General features: G+C 49.6%; 1 protein-coding gene across 1 annotated transcript in view; it reads left to right on the top strand.

Moving 5' to 3' along the window:
- The first annotated feature begins 1,409 nt into the window (after positions 1-1,409).
- The window catches only part of SPATA21 (spermatogenesis associated 21), a 56,605-nt gene continuing 32,745 nt past the window's right edge, over positions 1,410-25,269 (top strand). The window contains 10 exon segments of the mRNA XM_058553007.1: positions 1,410-1,718; positions 7,610-7,761; positions 9,982-10,201; positions 14,038-14,327; positions 14,712-14,760; positions 19,515-19,969; positions 20,397-20,485; positions 21,363-21,500; positions 23,549-23,620; positions 23,738-23,855. Of these exon segments, the coding sequence (XP_058408990.1) occupies positions 1,410-1,718; positions 7,610-7,761; positions 9,982-10,201; positions 14,038-14,327; positions 14,712-14,760; positions 19,515-19,969; positions 20,397-20,485; positions 21,363-21,500; positions 23,549-23,620; positions 23,738-23,855 (1,892 nt within the window).

The following is a 25,269-nucleotide window of genomic DNA, read 5'->3' as shown; positions in this document are numbered from 1 at the left end:
CTATGAACATAGGTGTACAAATACCCGTTTGAGTCCTTGTTTTCAATTCTCTTGAGTATATATCTAGAAGTAGACTTGCTGGGCCATATGGTAATTCTGTGTTTACCTTTTTGAGGAACCACCAAACTGTTTTCCACAGCAGCTGCACCATTTTACATTCCTACCAGCAATGAACAAGGGGTCCAATTTTTTCACCTCCTCGCCAATACCTATTTTCCATTTTCTTTGATAATAGCCATCCTGGTAGACATGAAGTTAACCTCTCTTTTTGTGAATTGATTTAACCTCTAATTTCAACTTTGCTCATTAGCCTGATTCTCCACAACTAAGAAGAAATTGAGAAATTACCCAGAAAACGAGATTTCTTTCTCTAAGTTCTTTGATCCTATCTCTCATTTTCCTAAAGCCCTGGAGTGGCAAAGACAGAACTCTCCTTAGAAGGTGGTGGGGGAGAGATACAAGAGGGGAGGGGAGGGCACACTCCCCCACTGACAATCTTATCCCCTCACATTCTCATCATTCTGTTTATGTGTCTGCTCTCTCACTAGACTGTGAGCTTCTTGAACGCAGGACCCTGTCCCTGCCACCTGTGCACCCCTCTATTCAGCAGCACAGGGCCTGGCACGGAGTAAGTCCTCAGTGAATAAATGAGTAAATGAGTGAATATGTGTGTGTGTGTTCAGTTGGCTACATCCCAAAGCCGGGTGGCAATTTGGAGATGGGCCACCGTGTTTTCTTGTTCACACTCTGACTCCTTGCATTAATATGTGCTGAACAACACAGAGAAAAGTAGGTTATCACAGGAGTAAAGCACTTGGACCCAGTGAGTCAGAGAAACTTCCAGTTGGGAGAACATCTAGGACCAGCTCTCAAGAGCTAAACTTTGGGGTAATGTCCACCATCAGCACCAAGCTCCGTCACTTCTGCTCTGGAAGCCCAGCAGCGTGAAGGCGGCCCACAGTGACTCTTTTGGGCCTTGCCATGTATCTGCCACAGGTAGGAAACCTTCCTTTCATGAACTTCGAAAGGAATCATCACTCTGTGCCAGGTGGCAGCCAGGTCTTACAACGTGTTCAGAGCACTTTCAGTTCAGTTCAGTCTAACAAAGATGGGCCTTGAGCACCTGCCGTGTGCCAGCTGCTGGGTGCTGGGGCCACAGAGATGAGGCCAACCCAGCTCCTGCCTTCATGGAGCGCACAGACCAGAGGAGACAGAAAGGAAAAGAGCCATCTGCAGTGCAGAGTGAAGAGTACTATGATGGAGGAAACTCACAGTGGGCTGTGGAAGTGAAGAGAAGAAAGACCCCACCCAGCCTGGGGGTGGTCAGGGAAGGCTTTCTGGAAGAGGTTACCTTGACACAATAATCCCTATGAGGTAGGCAGGGCAAGGATTGTCATCCTCATTGTGTAATGGGGGCCACTGAAACAGTGACCAACCCAGGGAAATGACACTATCCTCTAGGTGGAGGAGGTCAGACAGTCCCTTGCCTTATTCTCAAACTCCAACCGCATGGCTGGACATTCCCGAAATGCATTCCTAAACCTCTGCTGCCGAGAATAATTGGACCCACTGTCTACTCCCAAGTTAACGGCGTTACTTACCAAACGAATTCAATTCAACCCAACAGGCAGAGCATAGGCTCAGAGAGAGCCCATCCCATGTGTGAGGAGGCAAGCAGAGGGGCAGAATCTTGCTGTGATTCATCCAGCTGCCTTCTGGTAAGTCCGGGGCCAAGGTGGGCATTTGATGTGAGCAGATTTCCTTGGTGGCCTCCAGAAGTGTATAGTATAGGTTACTTAGTATAGGTTATCTTTCTCTGCTGTATTTTCCTACTGCCACAGACATTTCTTTTTTTTGTGTGCGTGTGAGGAGATCAGCCCTGTGCTAACATCTGCCAATCCTCCTCATTTTTTGCTGGCCCTGGGCTAACATCTGTGCCCATCTTCCTCCACTTTATAAGGGATGCCACCACAGCATGGCTTGCCAAGCAGTGCGTCGGTGCGCCCCCGGGATCCGAACTGGCGAACCCTGGGCTGCCGCAGCGGAGCATGCGCACTTAACCGCTTGCGCCACCGGGCTGGCCCCCATCACAGACATTTCTAAGAGTAATCCCCCCCTTTCTCAGATGGGGAAACCGCTTATAAAAGGGCACTTAATAACAAGACAGCCTTGAAAAAGAACAAAGTTGGAGGACTCACACTTCCCCGTTTCAAAACTTACTGCACAGCTACAGTAATCAAGACAGTATAGTACTGGGATAAGGATAGACATGTCGAAAAATGGAATAGAATCGAGGATCCAGAAATAAACCCTTACATTTACAGTCAGATGACTTTCCATAAGCATGCCAAGACAATTCAATAGAGAAATTATAGTCTTTTCAACAACTGGTGCTGGGAGGAGATACCCACATGCAAAAGAATGAAGTTGGACCCCTACCTCACACCATATCCAAAAATTAATTCAAGATGGATCATAGACCCAAATGTAAGAGCTAAAACTATACAACTCTTAGAAGAAACCTAGACATAAATCTTCATGACCTTGGATTCATGTTGTAATACAAAGAATCTAATGGATTCTTAGATATGACACTAAAAGCACACACAACAAAAGAAAAAATAGATAAATGGGACTTTAAAAAATTAAAAAGTTTCGTGCTTCAAAGGACAAAAAAGTGAAAATATAATCCACATAAAGGGAGAAAAATTTTGCAAATTATATATCTGACAAGGGACTTGCATCTAGAATATATAAAGAACTCTTACCATTCAATAATAAAAAGACAAATAACCCAATTTTTAAATGAACAATGGACCTGAATAGACATTTTTCCAAAGAAGATATACAAATAGCCAATAAGCACATGAAAAGATGCTCAACATCATTAGCCATCAGGGAAATGCAAATCAAAACCACAGTGAGCTACCACTTCATACCCATACTCACAAGGATGGCTAGACTAAAAAGAAGACAGATAATAACAAGTGTTGGTGAGGATGTGGAAAAATTAGAACCCTCATACACTGCTAGTGGGAATGTAAAATGATGCAGTCACTTTGGAAAACAGTCTGGCAATTATTCAAAAGGTTAAATGTAGAGTTACTATATGACCCAGAAATTCCACTCCTGGGTATATACCACACAAAAATTTGTACACGAATGTTCACAGCAGCATTATTCATAATAGCCAAAAAGTGGCAACAACCAAAATATCTATCAACTGATGAATGGATATAAAAAATGTAATATATTAGCAATAAAAAGGAATGAAAGGCTGATACAAGCTGCAACGTGGATGAACCTTGAGAACGTTTTGCTAAATGAAAGAAGCCAGTCACCAACAACCACATATTATATGATTCCATTTATATGATATGTCCAGAATAGACAAATCTATACAGACAGAAAGTGGATTAGCAATTCCCTAGGGCTGGGGGTGGGGTGGGAGGATTGAGGTGATGACTAAAACGGGTTTGAGGTTTCTTTTTGGGGTGATGAAAATGTTCTAAAATTGGGGTGATGATTGCACAATTCTGTGAATATACTAAAAGCCATTGAATTGTTCACTTTAAATGGGTGAGTTGTATGGTGTGTAAATTAAAGCTCAACAAATCTGAACAAAACAAAAGCACTAAGTGCTCTGAAAGGGGGACATAGTCTGTATTCGCCACCCACCTCCCTCAATTCTGTCCTCAGATTCCATGCCCTTCTGCTAGGGTTGGGGCTTCCCCTTCTTGTCCAGAATCTCATGGAGTTTGTAAGCTCCAGGTGGGGGTGGAGAGGGGGCTGGATCCCCTCTGCGGCCTCTGGCCTCTTGAGACTTCAGCTTGTAGAATATTGGGCCCTGAGAGTTCTGAGGCTGAGACTGCGCTTTCTGAGGTGGAGACGGTGGACAATGGGGGGCGTGTTTGAGGAGTCTGGGGAGGGGGGAGATTCCCCCAGATGGGTCATCCACCTCTGGGGCAGGAAGGCTCTGAGGAAAGGGGAATGCTTAGGGAGCCCTCATGGGAGAGAGGCAGGAAGAAGAGAGGAACTGCAAGGGAAGAGAGAGGGACTTGGTCACAGCGCTGAGGTCCCCGTGCCGAGTGAGAGCATAGATCCCTTGGGAGGCTGGAGCTGCACCTGGGGTGAGGGGTCCTCTGGGAGTGGAGGTCTTGTTTGCATTGTGGTGGTGCAGGCTTAACTGCAGACAGGATTGGAGGGTAGGCAAGGTTGAGAGGAGAGGAGGAGGGAGGGGGGATCTGGGTCTGCAGCTGTAAGGGACATCTCCTCTGTGCCCCCTGGTAACCCATGAGAGCCATCAGAACACCCAGTGTATCCCCAAGGCCTGATGTTGTGCCTAGCACGGGCACCTGCCTGTTAAACACTTGTTGATTGCATAGGTAAATGAATGAACAGCTTAAGCTTGTTTGGAGGCAAGATAATATGGTGACATAAGCAGTCTTGGGAGTCACACAGGCCTGGTTTGCATCCAGTTTCTCTGCAGACTAGCCATGTGATATTGGACAGGACACTGGGCTACTCTGAGCCTTGGTTTCCTTATCTTTAAAACCAGGCTGAACCCACCGACTTCACAGGGTGGTTAGGAGAATACCGTTTGCAAACATGCCCAGCAAATAGAAGGTTCCTTCATGGGTGTTGGCTCGCCTGCCATGATTTAAAGTGGAAGAAGCGCCATCAAGATCTTCAGGGGGTGGGATTTGCCCCTAGAAGCTAGTTAACCGTGAAAAGCGGTCTGTGATGTACCCACAGAAATGGTGTTGATATTGCCTCAAAAGAATTCAGAGACTGGGGAGAAGGCTGAGATGGTTGGAAGCTTGGAGAAGAGGTGGGAGCTTGAAGGATGGAGTGGGGGCTGTTGGAGAGACAGAGAAGTGGGAGACTGGCACAGAGGCTTGTGGGGGAGTCTGTGGGGTTAGGATTGCAGGAGTGTGCCCACATTAGAACAGAACGTGTGTGTAGGGGATGGTGGTACAGCCGAATGGCAGTTTGGATCGCAGAGGCTGAAGGAGAGACGCTAAGAAAGGCCTTAGAAAGAGAAGTGTCCAGGGCAGAGTGGGGTGCTTTGGTGAACTATATATTGCCATTGGAGACCTTAGGGCCCCCAAGACACGTGTTCCTAACTCCTGTTCCTTAGGCCCAAGAGGAGCTTGGAGTTTTCATCTGTAGCAGCAGCAGCTGTGACATTCTTGGGCTCTCTTTGGAATCATGTTAGTATGTTAAAGGCTCTGAGAAAGTCCTGCGGGAAAGAGCCTGTTTCAGTTTAGCTCAGCACTTTCGAAACAGATTTGGCCTCAGAACCCTTTTTTTGTGATGCACCTCGTGGGACCAATATTCTAAAGAACACTTGTTAGGAAATGCTGCTGCAGGGGAAAGTGAGTGGATTTTGCAATCCAACAGGCTGTGGTTTGATTCCCGCTCTATGACCCAGTCAGTGTTGGGCCTTGGGCAAGTCACTTTGCTTCCCCGAGCCTCCTTTTCCTCAACGTCATTGTGAGAATTAGGAAAACTACGTGGGTAAATTGCATGTGGCTAGCTCTCTGGTTTTGAGGCGTGTCCGTCCTGTGCCAGGCCTGGCCCTGCCTCTTCCCCTGAGCCAGGCTGTCTACATTACAGGCTCCATGTGGACTGCTAAAGAGGCAGTTAGGTAATGGGCCTGGTGGAACTTTGATTGGGTTTCTCCTGTGGGAGCACAGTGGCTGATGCCCCTCACTTGGTACCCTTGCTGGCCCTGGCACAATGGACAACAGAAATGCCCAGATGTACATGGAGGGCAGGATCAAGGCCCCAGGGGCCCAGCCAAGTCCTGGCCTGAGGACTGCCAGTAAGAGGGCTGGTGTTGAGCCCACCATATGAGAGTTAGCCAGGTAGGGACCTGCACCTTGTGTTCTCATCCCTCCACTGCCAACAGGCAGCTTTCCCCTCCCCTGCCCAGGCTTCCTCTCCAACTGCTTTAATTAAGGCTCAGTTACAAGTGACACAAAACACAGTTCAAACTGGATTAGGTAGGAATCAGAACACAGCAGTTTGGGTAACTGACAAATCTACCAGTAGACTTCAGGTATGGCTGGATCAAGGTGTTAAACGAGTATCTCTTTGCTCTGCCTCTCTCTGTGCCATTCTCGGGCAGGCTGTCCCTGCAAGATGGCAAAGATTGCCCTGGCCACTCCAGGCTTACATCTTCCCATCTTATATCCTCTGGCATAGCATCCCCAACAGGAAAAGAGCCTCTTCACAATAGTTGAAGAAAGTCTCCGGTATCACTGTCATTGGCCCAGATTGTGGTCCCATGCTCATCCCTGAACCAGTCACCGTGGCAGGGCAGAGTGGCTTGGATCTTTTGGCTCAGTGGAGCTGGAGATGGTACTCAGTTGTCTCTACTGAGCCCCATGGGCCAAATGGAGAAGGGAAGGTTCCCATAAAAAGAATGCTGGCTTCTGTTACCAGCAGAGATGCTGGGTGAGCAAAACGAGAATTGTGTGCTTACTCTACTAGATGCCTTCCGTGGCCTCTTGCCCCTCTCATAACCTTTATTCCCTGGCAGCTGCTCAAGTCTTCCATCCATGACCCTCCCCAGCCCCCAGCCTGCATCCTCAGCTTTCATCATACTTCTCAGCCTCTTTCCATCAAATTCTTTTTTTAAGTGCCATGTGGCATGGACTGAAAAGCACGGAGAAGGCCCTCCTCCCTATTTACTTTCCCCAGAGTCAAAAATGTCGCCATTAAAAAGTCAACATTCCCTTGGGTTAAGTATGGCTCTCTCCTTGTAGCCTCTGTTATAAATCATGGCTTCCCCTGGGGGCAGGGAGAGGGCCTGAACGGGGGGTCTTGGAAGGAGGCAGGGCAAACATTCAGGGCTTCCTTAACCCGACCATTTATTTTTTCAACGAGCACAGTCGTGGGGTCTCAGTCTGCTATCTAACCCACTGTGTGACCTTGGACATGTCACCGCACCCCTTTGCACCTTGTTGTTTCGTGTGTGTCACGATGAGGACTAGCTGGTTTGGGTCCCTGGAGACGCCTGGCGTGGGCCCTGCCCCAGGCTGGGTGCCCTCAGTGTTGGTTGCGTCAGAATCCTGCATTATAACCATCATTATCAATTGGTCGAGCCAGGTCGTCTGGAGTTTGGTGACTCAGGTGAGGCTTGGAGCTGGCTCTAAGTCACTGGCTCAAGGACACCCCAATGGGGAGTGACAGACCAAGCTGGGCCTCACAACCCAGTTCCAGGGCCTGAGCTCTGAAGTCGTGGAGATTGTGGAAGCCTCTCTCAGACCCTGTGAGGGTCTTGAGGTCCCCTGGGGTGTTCTGGCAAGCTGTCCTCAGTGAGACCCCGTTGGCTCAGGTACCACTCTGGACTCCAGGTTTGTGCTAGAGCCATTAGTGCTGACCGACAGCCTGTCGGCTGGGTGGCCCCTGCGCTCTCTCTGCGCTCCACTCTCTCCTTGCCTCTTGCCTCCTCTTCTCCTCTCTCCAAGGCCTTCCCCAGTTAGGCACAGGATCCCCCTGTCGCTGAGGCCAGGACGATGCCCGGGGAGTCGGGGGAGCCCTCCGGAGTGGGTACTTGCAGCCAGCCCTTGAGCCAGCACTGTGGGCATCTCTGTTCCAGGTCGTGTTTCCAGATGCTGCAGGGATGGACAGTGGGAAGCAGCCCTCATCAGCTCCAGGAGGGCCAGAGAAGGGGCCCGGACACAGAGAAGCATCTGAGGAGGGGCCTCCGGAGCCCAGGACCCAGGAGCAAAGGCATCTGACAGGACCAGGGTGAGCTGGGGTCTTCCTAGAGAGCAGGTCCGGGAGGGAGCCCCCTGTGACCCACCGGTGGGGAGAGAGAGGAGATAACTCCCAGACGAAGGTGGATCCTCCTGGCCAGAGCACCTGCACTCCTTTCTCACAGCACGAACCACACTAAATAATTACTGTGTCACCCTCTTGTCTGAGTGCCCCACTAGACCACAAGCTTCTCTTACGTGTCCTGTTCAGCCTCCAATGCTCATGCCTGGGACAGTGCCTGGCACACAGTAGATGTTCACTAAATATGTATTCACTGAATTAATAGAAGAACGAACAAAAGAGAGACTGAGAGACACAGAAACACATATTTACATGGTATTATTTTTATTATTTTCTAAATATTGTATATATTTTTTAATTTGTTTACAGTTAGAATGTATTCTTTTTAAAAAGAGAAAATCGAGACAGAGACAGAGAGATGCAAAGTGGAAGTCTTGGGAAATAGCAATAGTAAAAACTAGCCAGCTTATCATTTCAATCTGATTATAACCAAAAACCTCTAAATAATCTCTTCTACCCGAAAAGAGGGGATTCAATTAAGGCCAAGTTTGAGCCCGCCTGAGACAGATACCACACACCACGCTGGGGAAATCAGGACCATTTCAACACATCTGCTTAAACAACTGAGCCAGTTGTGTAAAGTGCCCTAAAACTGTCTTTTTTCTTTTTTAATTTTATTTATTTATTTTCCGCAAAGCCCCAGTAGATAGTTGTATGTCATAGTTGCACATCCTTCTAGCTGCTGTACGTGGGACGCGGCCTCAGCATGGCCGGAGAAGCGGTGCGTCGGTGCACGCCTGGGATCTGAACCCGGGCCGCCAGCAGCGGAGTGCGCGCACTTAACCGCTAAGCCATGGGGCCGGCCCCTTAAAACTGTCTTTACCTCCATCCATTTCTAGAAATATGCCCTAAGGAAATAATTGGAGAGTCAGGCAAACTTTTATGCACAAAGATTTTCACTGTCATGTTACTTTAAATACTAAAAAATTGGAAATGCTGATGTGCTCTAAATGCCCACAATACAGGAACAGTGAAGTAAATTATGATTATCTGTAAAATAGAGAATTTTATACTTTCATTAAAAAGCATGTTTATGAAAGATTTTGGGCATGGGAAAAAATTTAGGCTGTAATGTTAATTGAAAAAAGATTACAAAATTGTATATACAATATAAAACTATGTAAAATTGTGCAATTGTTTGAAGATGGTAATTAAATAAATCCTCATTAAAAATCTGTCTGTAGGGACCGGCCCAGTGGCGTAGCAGTTAAGTGCGTGCGCTCTGCTTCGGCGGCCCGAGGGTTCACAGGTTCGGATGCCGGGCGCGCACCGACACACCACTTGTCAAGCCATGCTGTGGCGGCGTCCCATGTAAAGTAGAGGAAGATGGGCACAGATGTCGGCCCAGGGTCAATCTTCCTCGGCAAAAAGAGGAGGATCGGCATCGGATGACAGCTCAGGGCTGATCTTCCTCACACACACAAAAAATCTGTATGTAGGAGGCTGGCCCCATGGCATAGTGGTTAAGTTCAGCGTACTCCACTTCAGCACCCTGGGTTCCAGGGTTCAGATCCTGGGCACAGACCTACACCACTCATCAGCCATGCTGTGGTGGTGTCCCACGTACAAAATAGACGAAGATGGGCACAGATGTTAGCTCAGGGTTAATCTTCCTCAAGCAAAAAAAAGAGGAAGATTGGCAACAGATGTTAGCTCAGGGTGCATCTTCCTCAGCAAAAAAAAAAAAAAAAAAAATCTATATGTATATCCATAGGAAGAAGCCTGGAGGAAATACTCCAGAATATTAAAGTGAGATCAGATAGACAGAGATTCAAATCCTGAACTGTCAACTTTAGCTTTATGACCTGAGGCTCAATTCTCTCAACCTCCCTGAATCCCAGTTCTCTCTGATTTTTATTTAAAATAAATAAATAATAAAATATTAAATATTAATAAAATATTAGATTCTAACTCCTCTAAACATCGACATCAATGACATGACATCCTCTAAACATTGACTGTGATTTGGGGAATTCACGTCAGTCCTTCATTCGTTCTCCCGGGCATTAAGTATGCACCTACAGTGTGCCTAGCCCTGCACAGGTGCTCTGGGAACTATAAGGAAGTATAAGAATATAAAAGTATGTCCCAGTCCGGGAGCTGAGGTGTCCCTTTGTCTGTCGTCCCCAGAAAGAAGCAATCATCTTGGGCCCCCCAGGAAGGGCCCGAGGAGCTGCAAGCAGGCCAGGACCAGGCCAAGCCAGGAAGTGAGCCGGGGGCGCTGGCTTCCGGGGTCCCTGCAGCACATGCAGGGCTGAAGCAGCAGGGCTCCGGGAAGGAGACTGAGGACGAGCTGGGGAGACAGCAGAACCCAGGCACCGTGGAGGATCAGGCCCCTGAGAGCTGCCAGGTAATGTCTGCAGAGACGTGGGCGGGAGAGTATGGAATGACTGACCCACAGGGGAGGCGAAGGAGCCCCCCGTGCCCCCCATTCTAGTGCGCTTGTGTCTGCTCCTCTCTGCTCTGGAGATGTCAAGTCCCAGTCTATGGGGTCACTGGGATATTCTGGATGTTCTTGATTATCCACAGCAAGCCTTTACAACTTGTTTCCAGAGTGGCCCTACGATGTGTCAATGGGTGCTGAAGGCAGAGAAGAGGTGGGGGGTTCTGCGCACAACTAAAATGGGGACTTGCTGGGTTTAACAAAGCTCAAACAGGTTTCTTTATGCCAGGATATTCTAGAAGCTGTTTCTCAGCTGCTGAGCTTTATGGGACTTTGTGAGAGATGGTCGGATGGTGCCTTTACCAAATTTATTTGACCACAAAATACCTTTTTTTATTTAAATATTTAAAATATTTTTATTTTATGATTTAGGTTTTTTTTAATTGGTGTCTTAATAGTTTCTAACATTGTGAAATTTTGGGTTGTATATTTTTGTTTGTCCATCACCATATATATGACTCCCTTCACCCCTTGTGCCCACCCCCCACCCCCATTGCTCCTGGTAACCACAATACAGTTTTCTCTGTCCATGTGTTGGTTTATATTCCACATATGAGTGAGATCATACAGTGTTTGTCTTTCTCTTTCTGGCTTATTTCACTTAACATAATACGCTTCAGGCCCATCCATGTTGTTGCAAATGGGACGATTTTGTCTTTTTTTATGGCTGAGTAGTATTCCATTGTATATATACACCACATTTTCTTAATCCAATCGTCAGTCGAGGGACACTTAGGTTGCTTCCACTTCTTGGCTATGGTGAATAATGCTGCAATGAACATAGGGGTGCATAAGCCTCTTTGGATTGTTGATTTCAGGTGCGTTGGATAGATTCCCAGTAGTGGGATAGCTGGATCATAGGGCATCTCTATTTTTAATTCTTTGAGGAATCTCCATACTATTTTCTATAGAGGCTGTACCAGTTTGCATTCCCACCAGCTGTGTATGAGGGTTCCTGTTTCTCCACATCCTCTCCAACGTTTGTTTTTTTTAACAGCTTCAGTGATGCATAATTGACATACACTTGCAAGTGTACAATTTGATGTTTGGGACAAATTTATACACCTGCGAAAACATCACAATCAAGAAAAAAACACATCTGTCACTTTCCAAAAGTTTCCTTGTGCCCTTTTGTCATCACTTCTTCTGCCTGCCTTGCATCCTCAGGCAACCCCTGATCTGCTTTCTATTGCTATAGATTTGTTGTATATCCTGGAATTTTACATAAATGGAAGCATACCATATATGTTCTTTCTGTCTGGCTTCTTTCACTCAGCATGATTATTTTGAGATTCATTTATGTCATGGTGTGGATCAGCACTCCATTCTTTGTGTTGCTGAGTTCCATTGTGCGTTGAGTTCCATGAGTGCGTCCATCTGCTGAATGGATATACCACAGTCTCTTCATCCCTTCACCTATCGATGGACATTTGTTTCGTTCTCACTCTTTGACTATGACAAACAAAACTTCTACAAACATTCATGTCCGTATGGAAGTATGCTTTCATTTCTCTTCGGCAAATAAATACCTAGGGGTAGAATGGATCATACGGTATATTTGTGTTTAACTTATTGAGAAACTGCCAAACTTCTGTCCAAAGTGGTTGTACCATTTTACATCCCCACCAGCAATGTATGAGAATTCCAGTTGCTCCATATCCTCCCCCAAATTTGGTATGGTCAGTCTTTTTAATTCTAAGCATTCAAATAAACGTGTAGTAGAATCTCATTGTGGTCTTAATTTGCATTTCTCTAATGACTAATGATGTTGAGCATCTTTTCATGTGCTTAAAGGCCATTTGTATATCTTTGGAGAAATGCCTATTCGAATACCTTGCCCATTATTTTAATTGGATTAGTCATTTTATTGTTGAATCATTTGAGTTCTTTGTATGTTCTGGATACTAGACTCTTATCAGATATGTGATTTACAGATTTTTTCTTCCATTCTGTGGATTGTCTTTTCACTTTCTGCTCTCTTTTTTTTAATTGGGTTGTTTTCTCATTATTGAGTTTTGAGAATTCTTATATATTCTGAATACAAGTCCTTCATCATATAAGTAATCTGCAAATGTTTTCTCCCAGTCTGTGAGCTGTATTTTCTATTCTCTTAACAGTGACTTTCAAACAACAGAAGTTCTTAATTTTGTTTTGTTTTGTTTTGTTTTGTGAGGAAGATCAGCCCTGAGCTAACATCCACGCCAATCCTCCTCTTATTTATTTATTTATTTTTTGCTGAGGAAGACCGGCTCTGAGCTAACATCTATTGCCAATCCTCCTCCTTTTTTCCCCTTTTTCTCCCCAAAGCCCCAGTAGATAGTTGTATGTCATAGTTGCACATCCTTCTAGTTGCTGTATGTGGGACACTGCCTCAGCATGGCCTGACAAGTGGTGCGTTGGTGCACACCCGGGATCCGAACCCGGGCCGCCAGTAGCAGAGTGCGTGCACTTAACCACTAAGCCACGGGGCCAGCCCCGAGAAGTTCTTAATTTTGATGATGTCTAGTTTATCAATTTTTTCTTTATGGTTAGAGCTTTTCGTGTTATTTCTTAGAAATCTTTACTTAACCCAAGGTCATATAGGATTTTCTCCTGTGTTTTCTCCGAGAAGCTTTATAGTTTTAGGTTTGACATTTAGGTTTATGATCCATCTTGAGTTAATTTTTGCATACAGTGTGTGTTGGATCAAGGTTCATTTTTTGCATATGGTTATCAATCATTCCAGCACCATTTGTTGAAGATTATCCTTTTGTTACTTGACACAAACGCAGATTTATTTACCTGCCACACAGTAGGGCAAATAACTGAAACATCAGCCTTGTGGCAAGGAGAGAAGTTTACTATTACTATCGAAAGGCAGCCAGACGAAGAGATAGGAGTTAGAACTCAGATCCACCTCCCCGAAGGGAGCAAAATAGGGGTTTTTATCTGGGGTTTGAGGTAGGGGAGGCGGAGCATGTGCTGGGGTTTTATGGGGAGGGGAGAGCATGTGGCCTTGCTGGTTGGCATCTTCCCATCAGCCTGCATTTGGCCTTGGAAACTGAATCTTGATGTCTGGACCTTGAATTTCTGGGAAGGACAGCTCACTCATGTACTAAGGAGGGACAGAAAGACCTGGTTAGTTTTGAACAACAGTTGATTATGTTGAATATGCATGGCTGCAGTTAGCAAAGCTTGTGTCAAAGTTTTTGCTCTAGGGAAGATTTTTTAACTCCTTAGTTCTCGGTTTCACTCTCTCTGCTGAATTTGCACCTTTATTGAAAATCAATTGACCACATATGTGTGAGTCTGTTTCTGGACACTCCCCTTTGTTCCCTTAATCTATTTTTCCATCACTGCACCACACTGTCTTGATTATAGTAGCTTTATAATAAGTCTTGAAATCAGTTAGTGCAAAAATCCCCTTTTAGGGAGCGCCATGAAGGATTCTTGTTCTTTGAAGCATCCCTTGGGAAATCCTGTTTAAAGAAGATCATCTCACTTTCTCCAGGCTCTCCCATTCCACCTCCACAGAGAAGTAGGGATTATGACTTTGGGTAGGCCAGGCCTCCTATGGGCCTCAATTTCCTCATCTCCCCAAATGGGGGAACTTGTGCTACCTTCTAGGGATGTTGGGAGCTCAGTAAGATGGTGCTTGCAGTGCCTGTACCATGGTAAGTGTGTGATAGCTGGTTTCCAGGTGAGTCTTGAGGTTCACCTGGGAGCCAGGATGGAGCTCCCCATTTTGGTGTTCTCATCCTCAGCGGGGCCCAGAGTGTCAGCCCACCCCAGCTCACCGCGCAGCAGTTGAGTCAGACATAGTGAAGCCAGCAGAGCCCTGTTGCACTTTGGACAGCTGTGGACAGCACCTGGGAGATGAGCCCCCCGTGGAGGCAGGCCCTCCACACACTGGGGCTCTGCCAGAGTCCAGCCCAGGGGGATATGATGACAGTTCCCAGGAGGCAATGCCCCTAATGCCCACAGCAACTCTGGAGGAAAAGATGGCTGACTCCTTCCCAACATCCATGCCAGCACCTAACACACCCAAAGAAGGGTAAGCCTCTTATGCCACCCCTGACCCCACTCACTGACCCCAACAAGATTGCCCTTCTGTTAAGTTACAGGTGAGGGGAATTCTGGTCCTGACTGCGCCTGACCTGATGTAGGACCTTGGGCACGTCACGGCTCTCTGGGCCTCAATTTCCCCATCTGTGTAATAGTTCTAATACCAGAATTCTTTGTTCCGTAGGCCTATATTTTAAGGGCTGTGTCCCTTCATGGGGATGTGAGGGAATGAGGAGTCCCTCTGAGATTAGAGGGACAGGGATGGGGCTGGGGTGGTGGAACTGAGTGTCCTGGGGGCTGAGAGAAGGGAGGCGCAAGGCGCAAGCCTTGAGTTGAGCCCCTCCCCAACCTGGGGGGTTTCTTCCTTGTTTAGGGATGAGGTTGTGGAGACCCAGCCAGCACTGGGACCTGATCCTCCACCAGTAAGTAGAGCCATAAGGGGGATGGTGATGGGGTGGGGGTGGGGACTTATGATGAGGAAAGGGCAGAAAGGTAAATGGAGTCAAATTGGGGAAGGTGTGAGTGTGTACCTGTGTGTTTGTGAGTGTGCCCATGTATGTGTAGGCACGGATGTGTGTGTTTGCACATGTGCACACGTGTGTGCATGTGTGTGCATCTTGGGTTGGGGGTCAGGGATGTTCTTACACTCTGGATACCACGGATTCATCCCAGGTCATGGCTTTTCCCACATCAGCATAGATTTCTTCTGCCCACTTACCCTCAGCCACAGCCACACAACCCGAAGCTTCCCTGAACACCTAGGAGGTGTCCAACCCCCTCCCAGCCATCCCCACCTCTGCCAGCTCTGCTGCTTCCTAGTTCTTTGACTTGACTGGCAAGCTGTGAATACACAGTCATCATCTGCCCTGTCTCTTCCTGCTGTATTCACCAGCAAAACCCCGACCCTGGCTAATCCCATCCACCCAGTTACCCTCTGCCTGCACCCGAGCAGCTCAACGTGGCTGGAGAAAAACCCTGTCTTGTTGTTGCTGGGCTTCACTGTCATGCAATGACCACTAATGTCAGATGCTCCTGGCAACTCCCTGCTGTTCTCTGGCCATACCGCCCACCCCCTCGGCTCCAGGATGTCATTTCACAGCAGCTCTCTCCATGCCATCATCTTGGCTGATGATCTGGCGGCATGCGTCATTGAAAGGCGAGAAGCATCTGACGAGAAGAACCCTGCATCTTCCCACCCCAACTCTGCCACCCCTGCCTTCCCTTGGTTACAGTGGAAGCCATGAAGATGGGTCCCTGCCCCCGTCCACTGCTGGCCCCCACTCATCCATTAGATCCCATCCCCTCCCCCCCGATCAGTCTCTCCATTTCTACAGGATCATTCCCACCAGCATGCAAACATGGGGTAGAATCTACAAGATTAAAAACCAAGCACAAACACCTCCCTTGGCCCGCAGGCCCCTGCAGTTCCTGCCTTCTCTCTTTGCTCCCTTTTATGGTTGTCTGTGCTCACTCATTTCACTTTCTTGTCTTTCCTCAACCCGTCTCAACGTGAGAGCTTCTACGGAGTTCTCCACAATCTCTATTTTGCTAAATCAACGGGAAAAGCTCTGTCCTTACAGACCCCCCCTGGCAGAGGGGGTGCCTCCCTCCTCCTCAATGGTGTCTTCTCGAGACCCCAGGACCGCCCCACCCTTGGTGCCCTCCTATTTCGCTGGCTCCTTCCCACCCTCCCTCCCTGGATCTCCTCATCTTCTCCATCCTCTGGGCTCCACCCTCTGATTTCTCATCTCCACCCTCTCCCGGGGTGATCCCACTCAGTCCCTCTGATGACTCTCAAATCCGTCTCTCCACGCCAGATGTTGCCTTTAAATTCCAGACTCATCTATCCAGCTGCCTAACTGAATTCTGCTTGGGTGGCTAATTCACTTCTCAAACCGAATGTGACCAGAACAGAACATTTGATTCTCCACCTCAAACCTGCTCCCCCCCAGTCTTCCTCGTCTCAGTGAGTGACACCGCCATGCACACAGGTGCTCATGACAACCTCTCATTCCTCTTTGCCCCTCTAGAATCCCTCCACACCCGATGCATCAGGAAGCCCTTCCTAGCACTACCTACAAAACAAATCATGAATCCATCCCATCCTCCACCCTGGTCCAAATCTCATCCTCTTAGAATAAGACCCAAAATCTTCACAAAGAATCACAAGGCCCTATGTCCAGCCACTCTGGTATGATTTCCATGCCTTGAATATACTCAGCTTATTCTCACCTCAGGGCCTTTGCACTTGCTATGCCCTCTGCCCATCATTCTCCCCACCGACACGCTCATTGCTGACTCCATGGAGTCATTCAGGTTTCAACTTAAATGTCACTTGCTCAGCAGGCCTTCCTTGGCCACCCGATCTTAGTAGCCGGTCACTAACACATTACTCCATTTTATTATCTTTATAGTGCTTCCTCTATCTGACATTATCTTATTAATGTGTTAACTTATTCATTACCTAGAACATAAGCTACCTGATGGCAGCCGCTCTCTTTTATTTACTACTCTGTGCTCTGTGCCTAAAACAATGCCTGGCATGCAGTCGGTACTCAATATGAATTTGTTGACTAAATGAATGGATGGGAAGAGTACGACGTGTTTCTCTGGGCTGGTGGGAAGTGAGAGGAGAGATAAGAAACGTTCCTTGTGTGTGCATTTCCTTCCTCTTCCCTCCCTGCCACATGCACAGCCTGGGCTGGATCCTGGGGGTGGGGCAGGGGGCAGGAGAGAGCACAATTCGATTCCACAGTGCGTGCTGAGTGTCTCTGGCGTGCCAGATCCTGTGCTTGGAGGGAAGGGCCGCGGGGAGCAGAGGACTGCGGCCTGCTCCTGAGACTGTCTGAGCCAGTGGAACCAGCCGTGTGAAGCAGCCATGAGGGATCCCAGACAGGAAATGCTGCCGGCCTTCGGGGAAGGAGGCCTGGGGTCACCAGGAGGCTTTTTGGAAGAGGAGGACTGATATTAGGCCGTGCAGGGCGGGTGGAATTGGGACAGAGCCAGGAAGTACCAAGGGCACCCAGCCAGCAGGTCCAGCACAAGCAAAGGTACAGAGATCGGAACAAACATGGAGCAAGGGGTGGCAATGGAAAGACGGGCCTCCTGGGGGGAGAATATTGGGTATAGTGGACGAGGCGACTGGAAAGCTAGGGTGGGCCGTGATGTGAAGCCTCCAGCACCGGAGTGAGGTGTTGGACTTGGCCCTCCAAAGTCCCTCAATGCTCTGCACGAGGCGAGGCCTAAGATAAACGCTAGACTGGAAGCACCCTGGGGCAGGGGGACTTATGCATCCCCGTATCCACGTGACTGTGAGTATGCACTGCATGGGTGGGTGGAGGATGGATCTGAAGGTCAGAGGGACAGCAGGGCAGTGGCAGAAGAAGAGCTACACAGAGGTCAGTCCAGCAGCACGCAAAGGACACGTGGCGCCAGGTGGAAGGGGCTCAGTGAGGGCAGTGGAAACGCTGATGTAGCAGCCGGGTGGATAATGAACTTGGCTGGGGGCCAAGGTGGAGATGGTGGCAGCACACTGGACAAGAGATGGTGGTATGATTTGGACCAGGTCGGTAGCAGCAAAGATGGGGAGGTACATGGCTTTGACAGAGATTTTGGAGGTGTGCTAACAGGACTTGCTGGTGGGCTGCATGGTAGAAAGGCAGGTGGGAGAAAGAGGAATCAAAAGGGCTTCCATGGGGCCAGCCCTGTGCCGTAGTGGTTAAGTTTGTGGGCTTCGCTTCAGCAGCCTTGGGTTCGCAGGTTTGGATCTCGGGCACACACCAACGCGCCGCTCACCAAGCCGTGCTGTGGTGGCGTCCCATATAAAGTAGAGGAAGATGGGCACAGATGTTAGCCCAGGGCCAGTCTTCCTCAGCAAAAAAAAGAGGAAGACTGGCAACAGATGTTAGCTCGGGGCTGATCTTCCTCCCCCGCCCCACAAAAAAAAAGGCCTCCAGGTCTGGGGCCCAAGCAGCAGGTGGTGTCATTAACGAGGTGGTGACGCTGGGGAAGGAGTGGATGGGAGGAACCTGAGGTTCTGCTTTGATCGTGTTCTAGACACCCGAGAAGAAATGTCAAGAAGGATGTCTGGAGTTAGGAAGGACAGAGAAGTCAGGATTGGAGATGTAAATGTGAGAAAAATGGAGACAGCCTCTAGGGAGAGAGTGAATACAGAGCAGGAAGAAGTCTGAGGACAAATCTTTGGGTCTCCGCAATACTTAGAAATAGAGCAAGAGCCAGCGAAGGAGGCCAGGGAGGAGCAGCCGTTGAGGGAGTGGGCGTCTCGAGAAGAAAGCATTTCCAGAAGGATGGAGAGGTCATCTGTGTCTACCACTGCTGAGGGGTGGCAGAGACTTGACCACGGCCTTGCAAGGGCAGCTCTGGGGAGTGGTGGGCGGGAGCCTGATTGGAGATGGGAGGAAAGTAGAGAATGGAGTACAGCCAACTCTTTCAAGGAATTTTGCCCTGAATGAAGAGCTGAGACCTGGGATGGTAGCTGGAGGGGTTTGCAGTGTTAGGAGAGATTTTCTTTAGCGGGAAGATAATCTAGCACGTTTACATGCGGATGGGGTAACCTGGTGGAGAAAGTCAAGCTGATACTTTAGGAAGAGCGAGTGTGGGCAAGAGCTGCACCTTTGCTTGAAAGGGCTGGGCTGGAGCCTGCACGGCGTGACCTGACTGGAGGTGGCCTGGGGACTGCCCAGCCCTGTGACGCGAGGGACAGATGCAGGCGGTGGCTGGATTTGCTGAATGAACGAGTAGGAATTTATTGAGTGCCTGCTGTGTGCTCGTTCCTGGGTAGATATGGATAAAAGAAGCGGACAAGGTCCTGCCCTCATGAAGCTTACCTCTGGTCACGTGGGCAAACAACGGATGAGGGCACGGACAAACACGCAGGCACGGACGAGGCCACTGCAGGGTGTGCTGATTGCAGAGAAGGAAATAAACGAGTGGTGGGACGGGCGTTATCTCACTCAAGACCACAGCTCAGAGCTGGGAGGTGGCAGAGCCTAGGTCAAGTCTGGGGGAGGCTGTGGGGTGGGAGCCTAGTGGGATGCCTGTGAGATTTGGGGAACGTCCTCTAGAGGCCCAGAGAGCAAGGGGCTGTGTGAGGATTCCCTGGAGAGGGGGTGGCAGGGAGAAGCTGCCCCATCCTCTCCCTGTGTCCTGTCCGCAGGAGGTGAGGAACACTGGGGAGAGGAGTGCGCTGGACCATGTGCAGAAACAGCCTCAGGAGCCCACGGTGGCCACAGGGGTGCAGCACCTTGGGAACCTCCAGCAGGGCTTCATGAAGTGCTTGCTGGATGTGGAGGAGGAGGAGGCCATGCATCGGAGGGCCACCAAGGCCCGGGCCCTGCCAAACTGGAAGTCCCCCTGGACCCCAACCCCTGTGCCCAATGCAGCCCCAAGCCTGCCTCTGACCCTGCCTCAGACCTTTGCCTCAGCCCCTGCCATGGCCCCATCCTGGGCCCAGCCGCCAGCCGCTGGGCCGGTCCCTGCCCCCCTGGGAGCCCCGGTCTTGGCCTCAGTGCCTGTCTCAGTCCTGCCAGCTCCCACCCCAGACGTGGGCTGGAGAAGGACAGAATTCTTGCACCAGAGCGGCCGGAGGAGCCTGACCTACGCCAAGGCGCGGTAGGAGCCACCCCGAAAAGGGCATCTGGCATCAGAGCCTGTCTCCCACTGTCCCTGGCATCTCTCTTCCAGACTCTTGCCCTGTCACTGCACCTGCTGGTTCCCTCTTGTGTATCCCCCGCTCCATGTCTCCTCTCTCTCTCCCAGCTCTCTCTCTCCCACATCTAAGTCTCCTTTCTCATTTCTCACCCCTTTTCTCTTTCTCACTCCCTGTGATGGTGTCTCTCCTCTTCTAGTCTCCCCTCACCTCTGCCTCGCTCCTCCTCCGAGTCACTCTTAGACTCTCCTGACCCCTCAAAGCCTCCCCCAGGGTCCTTTCCATGACCTCCCCTGGCCCTGCTTCCCCCTCACCCTCCCCTAGCTTTGGGCATGGGGCAGGGGCACGCAGCTGGGTGTGTGCCCTGAGCCCAGGCTCTGTCCTCTGCAGGCAGGAGCCGGAAGGGTGCTGCTCCCTAAAGCTGTATCAGAGCTGGGAGGAGAGGTCCGAGGAGCATCTCACCCCAAAACAAGAGGAAGGTGAGCCCAGCCGGCGAAGCCCCTCGTGGGGACAGGCAGAACCCTCCGTCCTTCGGGATTTATAGGTCCGGGGTGGGGGTGGGGTACAGATCACACTGCTGTCCTGATGCCCACCACAGCCTTGTGTGGTGAGTCCAGTGGGGCTAATCTGCACTCAGCTAGGGGGACGGTGCAGAGTAGGAGCTGACCAGAGTCCACACCACCACCCCCCCCCCGGGGCAGTGGAGCCAGAACGCACACTGGGTCCTCTCGCTTGGGGTCCAGTTCTCTTCCCAGTTCCAGAGCCGCCTCTCCGAGCAAATGAAACAAGCCCTGCAAGATGCTTTGGGTTTTGGAGGCATTTCTGCCTCCCCCGTCCCAGCCCGCTGGATTGGTCCTCTTCAGAGGCAGCCTCGAGCCCAGGGCTGCAGGGTGACTGCCTGTCCTAGACCATCCCTCACCAGTTAGCAAGACTGCCTACCCGGACAGGTCCCCATTTCCCACTGCGTCCCGCCCCCACCAAACAACACTCTGACACCCACCCTGGGTGAGGCATCGTGCCCTTTGCCCTCCATTGTCCTCGCGGCTGGGTCCTGTGACTCTACTTACCCACGCTGCAAGGAGGAGTGATCACCACGGGCTCCAGAGCCCGATCAGCTGTCTGTCTGTGCTCACTGTCAACCCGGCCACACCTCACCCTGGCCCTAGAAGAGCGGGTGTGTGTCCTCCTCCCACCCTCCGCTTCTCCCCAAAGTCTGTGACCCTCTTGGCCAGAGTGGCCCTTTCTTCTGCCTTCCCTGGAGGCACTCTCCACCTGGCCGTGGCGGCAGAGGACGCTGGGCAGCAGGGTGGTTGGAGGGTGGGATGAGTGGTGGAAACAGACGTGCTCCCGCCCCAGCCTTCCGCAGGTACTTTGAGATCCTCAGTGGCCATGGCGAGGTGGACGCACGGAGCCTGGAGAACGTCTTGCTCCTCGTGGGCATCTCCCTGATGCCGGCCCAGGTGGAGGATGCTCTGATGAGTGCTGACATCGATGGTGAGCGGGGGGGAGCCTTCACGGGCAGCACGAGATCTGTGCAGTCACACGGGCCTCTGTGCTCAAAGGGTGCTGAGTGTGGTTTAATGCTCTACTGTCACAGTCTAGAAATCCTTAATAATTTTTGAATGAGGGGCCCTGTCCTGCATTTTCATTTTGCACTGGCCCCCTACAAATTATGTAGCTGGTCCTGGCCCCAGAAGTTAGTGCTCCCTGAGCACCTACTCAGTGCCAGGCTCTGCGGACCCAGAGATGACAAAGACCTACTTCTTTACTCCAAGATGTAGGTGATCTCTGAGATTGCTTCCCTTCAGGCCCTCGTGTGTGCTTCATCGGATATTCCTCCATGACTCAGTCACTCGCTTTACCAGCTGTATGACTTTGGACAAGTCACTGAACGTCACCAAACCTCAGTTTACCCATCTGTAAAATGGGGCTGATAGTAGTACCCATCCCGCCGGGCTGCTGCAAAGATTAAATGAGATAATCCAGGCAAAGCATCGAGCACAACGCCTGGTGCACCAAATGCATCCAGGAGACATTAGCTGCTAGTATTATTCATCCACTAAATGTTTATTAAATGCCCACTATGTGTCCATCCCTGTGCTGGGCACTGAGAATAAAGAGATTTAAGACCTATGTGTACACCATAGGTGTAAGACCTGTGAAACCTGTCCTCGAGGTGCTCACATAGACAGTGACAGAGAAGTAAGACACACCAAAGGAAGCAGTACTTAAGGTGGCTTGGAGGAAGGGATCAGGAAGGAAGGCTTCCTGGAGGAGGTGATGCCTCAGCCAAATTGTGAAAGATTAAGCAGGAATTAAGCAGGGAGAGAAGAAGGAAGAAGGGCATTCCTGGTGGCAGAAATAACCTAGACGAAGGAAAGAGGGTGCAGGGCGAGTGGAATCACACGTGGTTTGGTCGGCTAGATGCAGGGAGTCCCGTGGGGCTTGGGGAGCAGCGGGGCTGTGGGGACCTGCACTCCTGACCTCTACGTGTCCAACCCTGCTCTCTTCATCACTGCATATTGTGAATCCTCACACTCGAGCCAGGAATTGACCCCAGCTCAGCCCCCGCATGACCCTAGGTGACAGCTTTCTTCTCACTGTGCCTCAGGCCTCATCTGTGACATGGGGATAAGAGTATTAGGCACCCCCAGAGGGTGGTTTTAGGGATTAGAGACCATTCATTAATTTGGCAAGTAGTTCAGAGAACATCTGCTAAGACCTATCTGTCTTAAGCCCGAAGGACACAGGGCAGAACAAAACAGATCCAGTTCCTGCCTCCCAGAACCTCAATTAAATTCCAGATCTTACGAATATGTAGTTGAAGTAACAGAGGTTTTATGAGAGTGGTGAATGGGGAATCTGACCTGGGCTGCTCAGACTTCTCTAAGGAAATGACGGCCAAGCGGAAGCAGTAAGTGAAAGAGTTGGAGGGTGGTGGAGAGAATTCTAGGAAGAGGAAGCAGCATGTGCCAAGGCCCTGAGTGGAAAAGAACGTGGCCCCTGGTGGGACAGCAGGTTAGCCCTGGGGGGCTTGGCACCAAGTGAGTGGAGACAGGTAACAGGCAGGTCCTGCAGGGCCTTGAAGGCCGAGGTGGGGATCTTGTGGGTACATATGTGTTCTCATGCGGTGCCTAGCACGCAGTAAGAACAACAGCTGCTGACATCTACTGAGCATGCGTTACATGCATGGCCCTGTTCCAAGCACTGCCCCACTTTTTGTCCCGTGAGATGGCGTTATGGTCATCCTCACCCTGAAGATGAGAAAACTAAGGCTTAGTGGGCTTTAGAGACTTTGCCAAGGTCACACGGATAGTAAGTGGTGGACCTGCAACATGAACCCAGATCGCTGCCTCCAGGGCCCAAGTTCTGGGAGCTTCTAACCCAGGAGATTTTCATTTCCACCTTCTGCTTTCCTGTGTGCACCACGCCTTCTGCGTTGAATATGCGTTACTGTTATAATCAAGCCCAATGAGTAAATGCTGATAACCACGCCTGGGTCGCAATGCCTGCCCACCCCGTCATTCCTCTGGCCTCCACAGGAGATGGGCGTGTGGGCTTCAAAGACTTCTTGGCCGTGATGACAGACACCAAGCGTTTCTTGTGCTCTGTGGGTGAGCGAGGACAAGCCCAGGGCAGTCAGAGCTGGGGGAGGGGCCAGGTGGCGGGGGGGCGGGGAGGGCATCCAGGGCTGCCGAATGGTAACAGCAGTCACCATCCCGTGACCCCAGAACAGAACGCCCTGACGGACATGGCTCCCCCGAACCCTCACACTCTGCTCTTTGAGATCCTGTCCCTGCTGGTGGAGATGCTAGCCTTACCCGAGGCAGCCTTAGAGGAGATCACCAAGTGAGTGGGGCTGGTTGCTGGGGGGTGGAGGGTTGTGGACACAGAAATGGCACCTAGCATTTTGGCAGTTGAGGACTTTTGATACTTAGGACTCTCAGTTGCAAGTAAAAGAATCCAAATAAAACTGGCTTAAGCACAAGGGGAATGTATTGGCTCACACAACTGGTCAGGGGCCTCAGGAATGGCTGGATCCAGGAGACCAGATGATACCATAAGGCTTTATGTCTCTTTATGCGCATTGGATTCAAGCTCAGCTAAGCTCTTCCCACAGTTTGAAGTACGGCAACTGGCAGCCCCATACTCACGTCCTCATAGTTTAGCAACCTTAGCAGCAAGAGGAATTCTTTCTTACAGTACTCTCATAATAATCTCAGAAAAGGAATGTGATGGAAGCTGCCTGGGGCCAGAGAACACAAGAGATGGAAGCCTCCTTATGTTTCCAGGGTGAGCTGGTGGGTGGTTAGTGGTTCATCTGAGGAAGAGATGGCTACATACAACAGCTGGTCTTTCTGAGTATCACACAAAGGCTTGTCCCTGCCGCTCAGTAAGTTGGATCATTTTTTCTCACCGCAGACCAGGCCTTTTCCGCTTAGGGCCGGGGCTGGGGGATGATTGCTGGCTGCTCCAGCAACACCAATTTAGCAATCCCAAAGACAAGATGTCTTTTTTCCTCCTAACATCTATAAATCACTCTAAATATATATAACTCTGAAGGACATAAACCTATTATTTTAAAAGCGATAAAACAAATTCCCATGTATCCGTTTCCCCAGTTTAACAATAGATAATTTCCAACCACCTTGAAGCCCCTGCGCGCCCCACTCCAATCACAAAACACTTTCCCCCAAACACAAACTCACCATTATTCCTTTGGTTTTTTTTTTTATAATTTTATTTATTTATTTTTTTCCCCCCAAAGCTCCAGTAGATAGTTGCATGTCATAGCTGCACATCCTTCTAGTTGCTGTATGTGGGACGCGGCCTTAGCATGGCCAGAGAAGCGGTTCGTCCGTGCGGGCCCGGATCTGAACCCCGGGCCGCCAGCAGCAGAGCGCGCGCACTTAACCGCTAAGCCATGGGGCCAGCCCTATTCCTTTGTTTTTTGTAATAAAATTTCACTGCTTATTTTTCCCCTCATCCTTCATTGAAAAAGTCAAAAGTACAGCAGAGTTAGAAGAACTTTCCATTGAACACATACACCCACCACCTAGGTTCTATCCTTGTCATTTTTCTGTACTTATTTGATCTTTTATCTATCCATTCCTCTATCCATCAATCCATATTATTTTTTATTCATTTCAAAGAAAATTATACTCTTTTCCCTCTAAATACTTCAGCATATGTATCATTAACTAAAGATCATTTGTTTAGAGCTTTTTTTCATCTTTTGAGGTGTAATTTACATTCAGTGAAA

This window comes from Diceros bicornis, chromosome 13 (genome assembly GCF_020826845.1).
Source record: "Diceros bicornis minor isolate mBicDic1 chromosome 13, mDicBic1.mat.cur, whole genome shotgun sequence".
Classification (NCBI taxonomy): Eukaryota; Metazoa; Chordata; class Mammalia; order Perissodactyla; family Rhinocerotidae; genus Diceros; species Diceros bicornis.
This window is presented reverse-complemented; position numbering and strand designations above follow the sequence as displayed.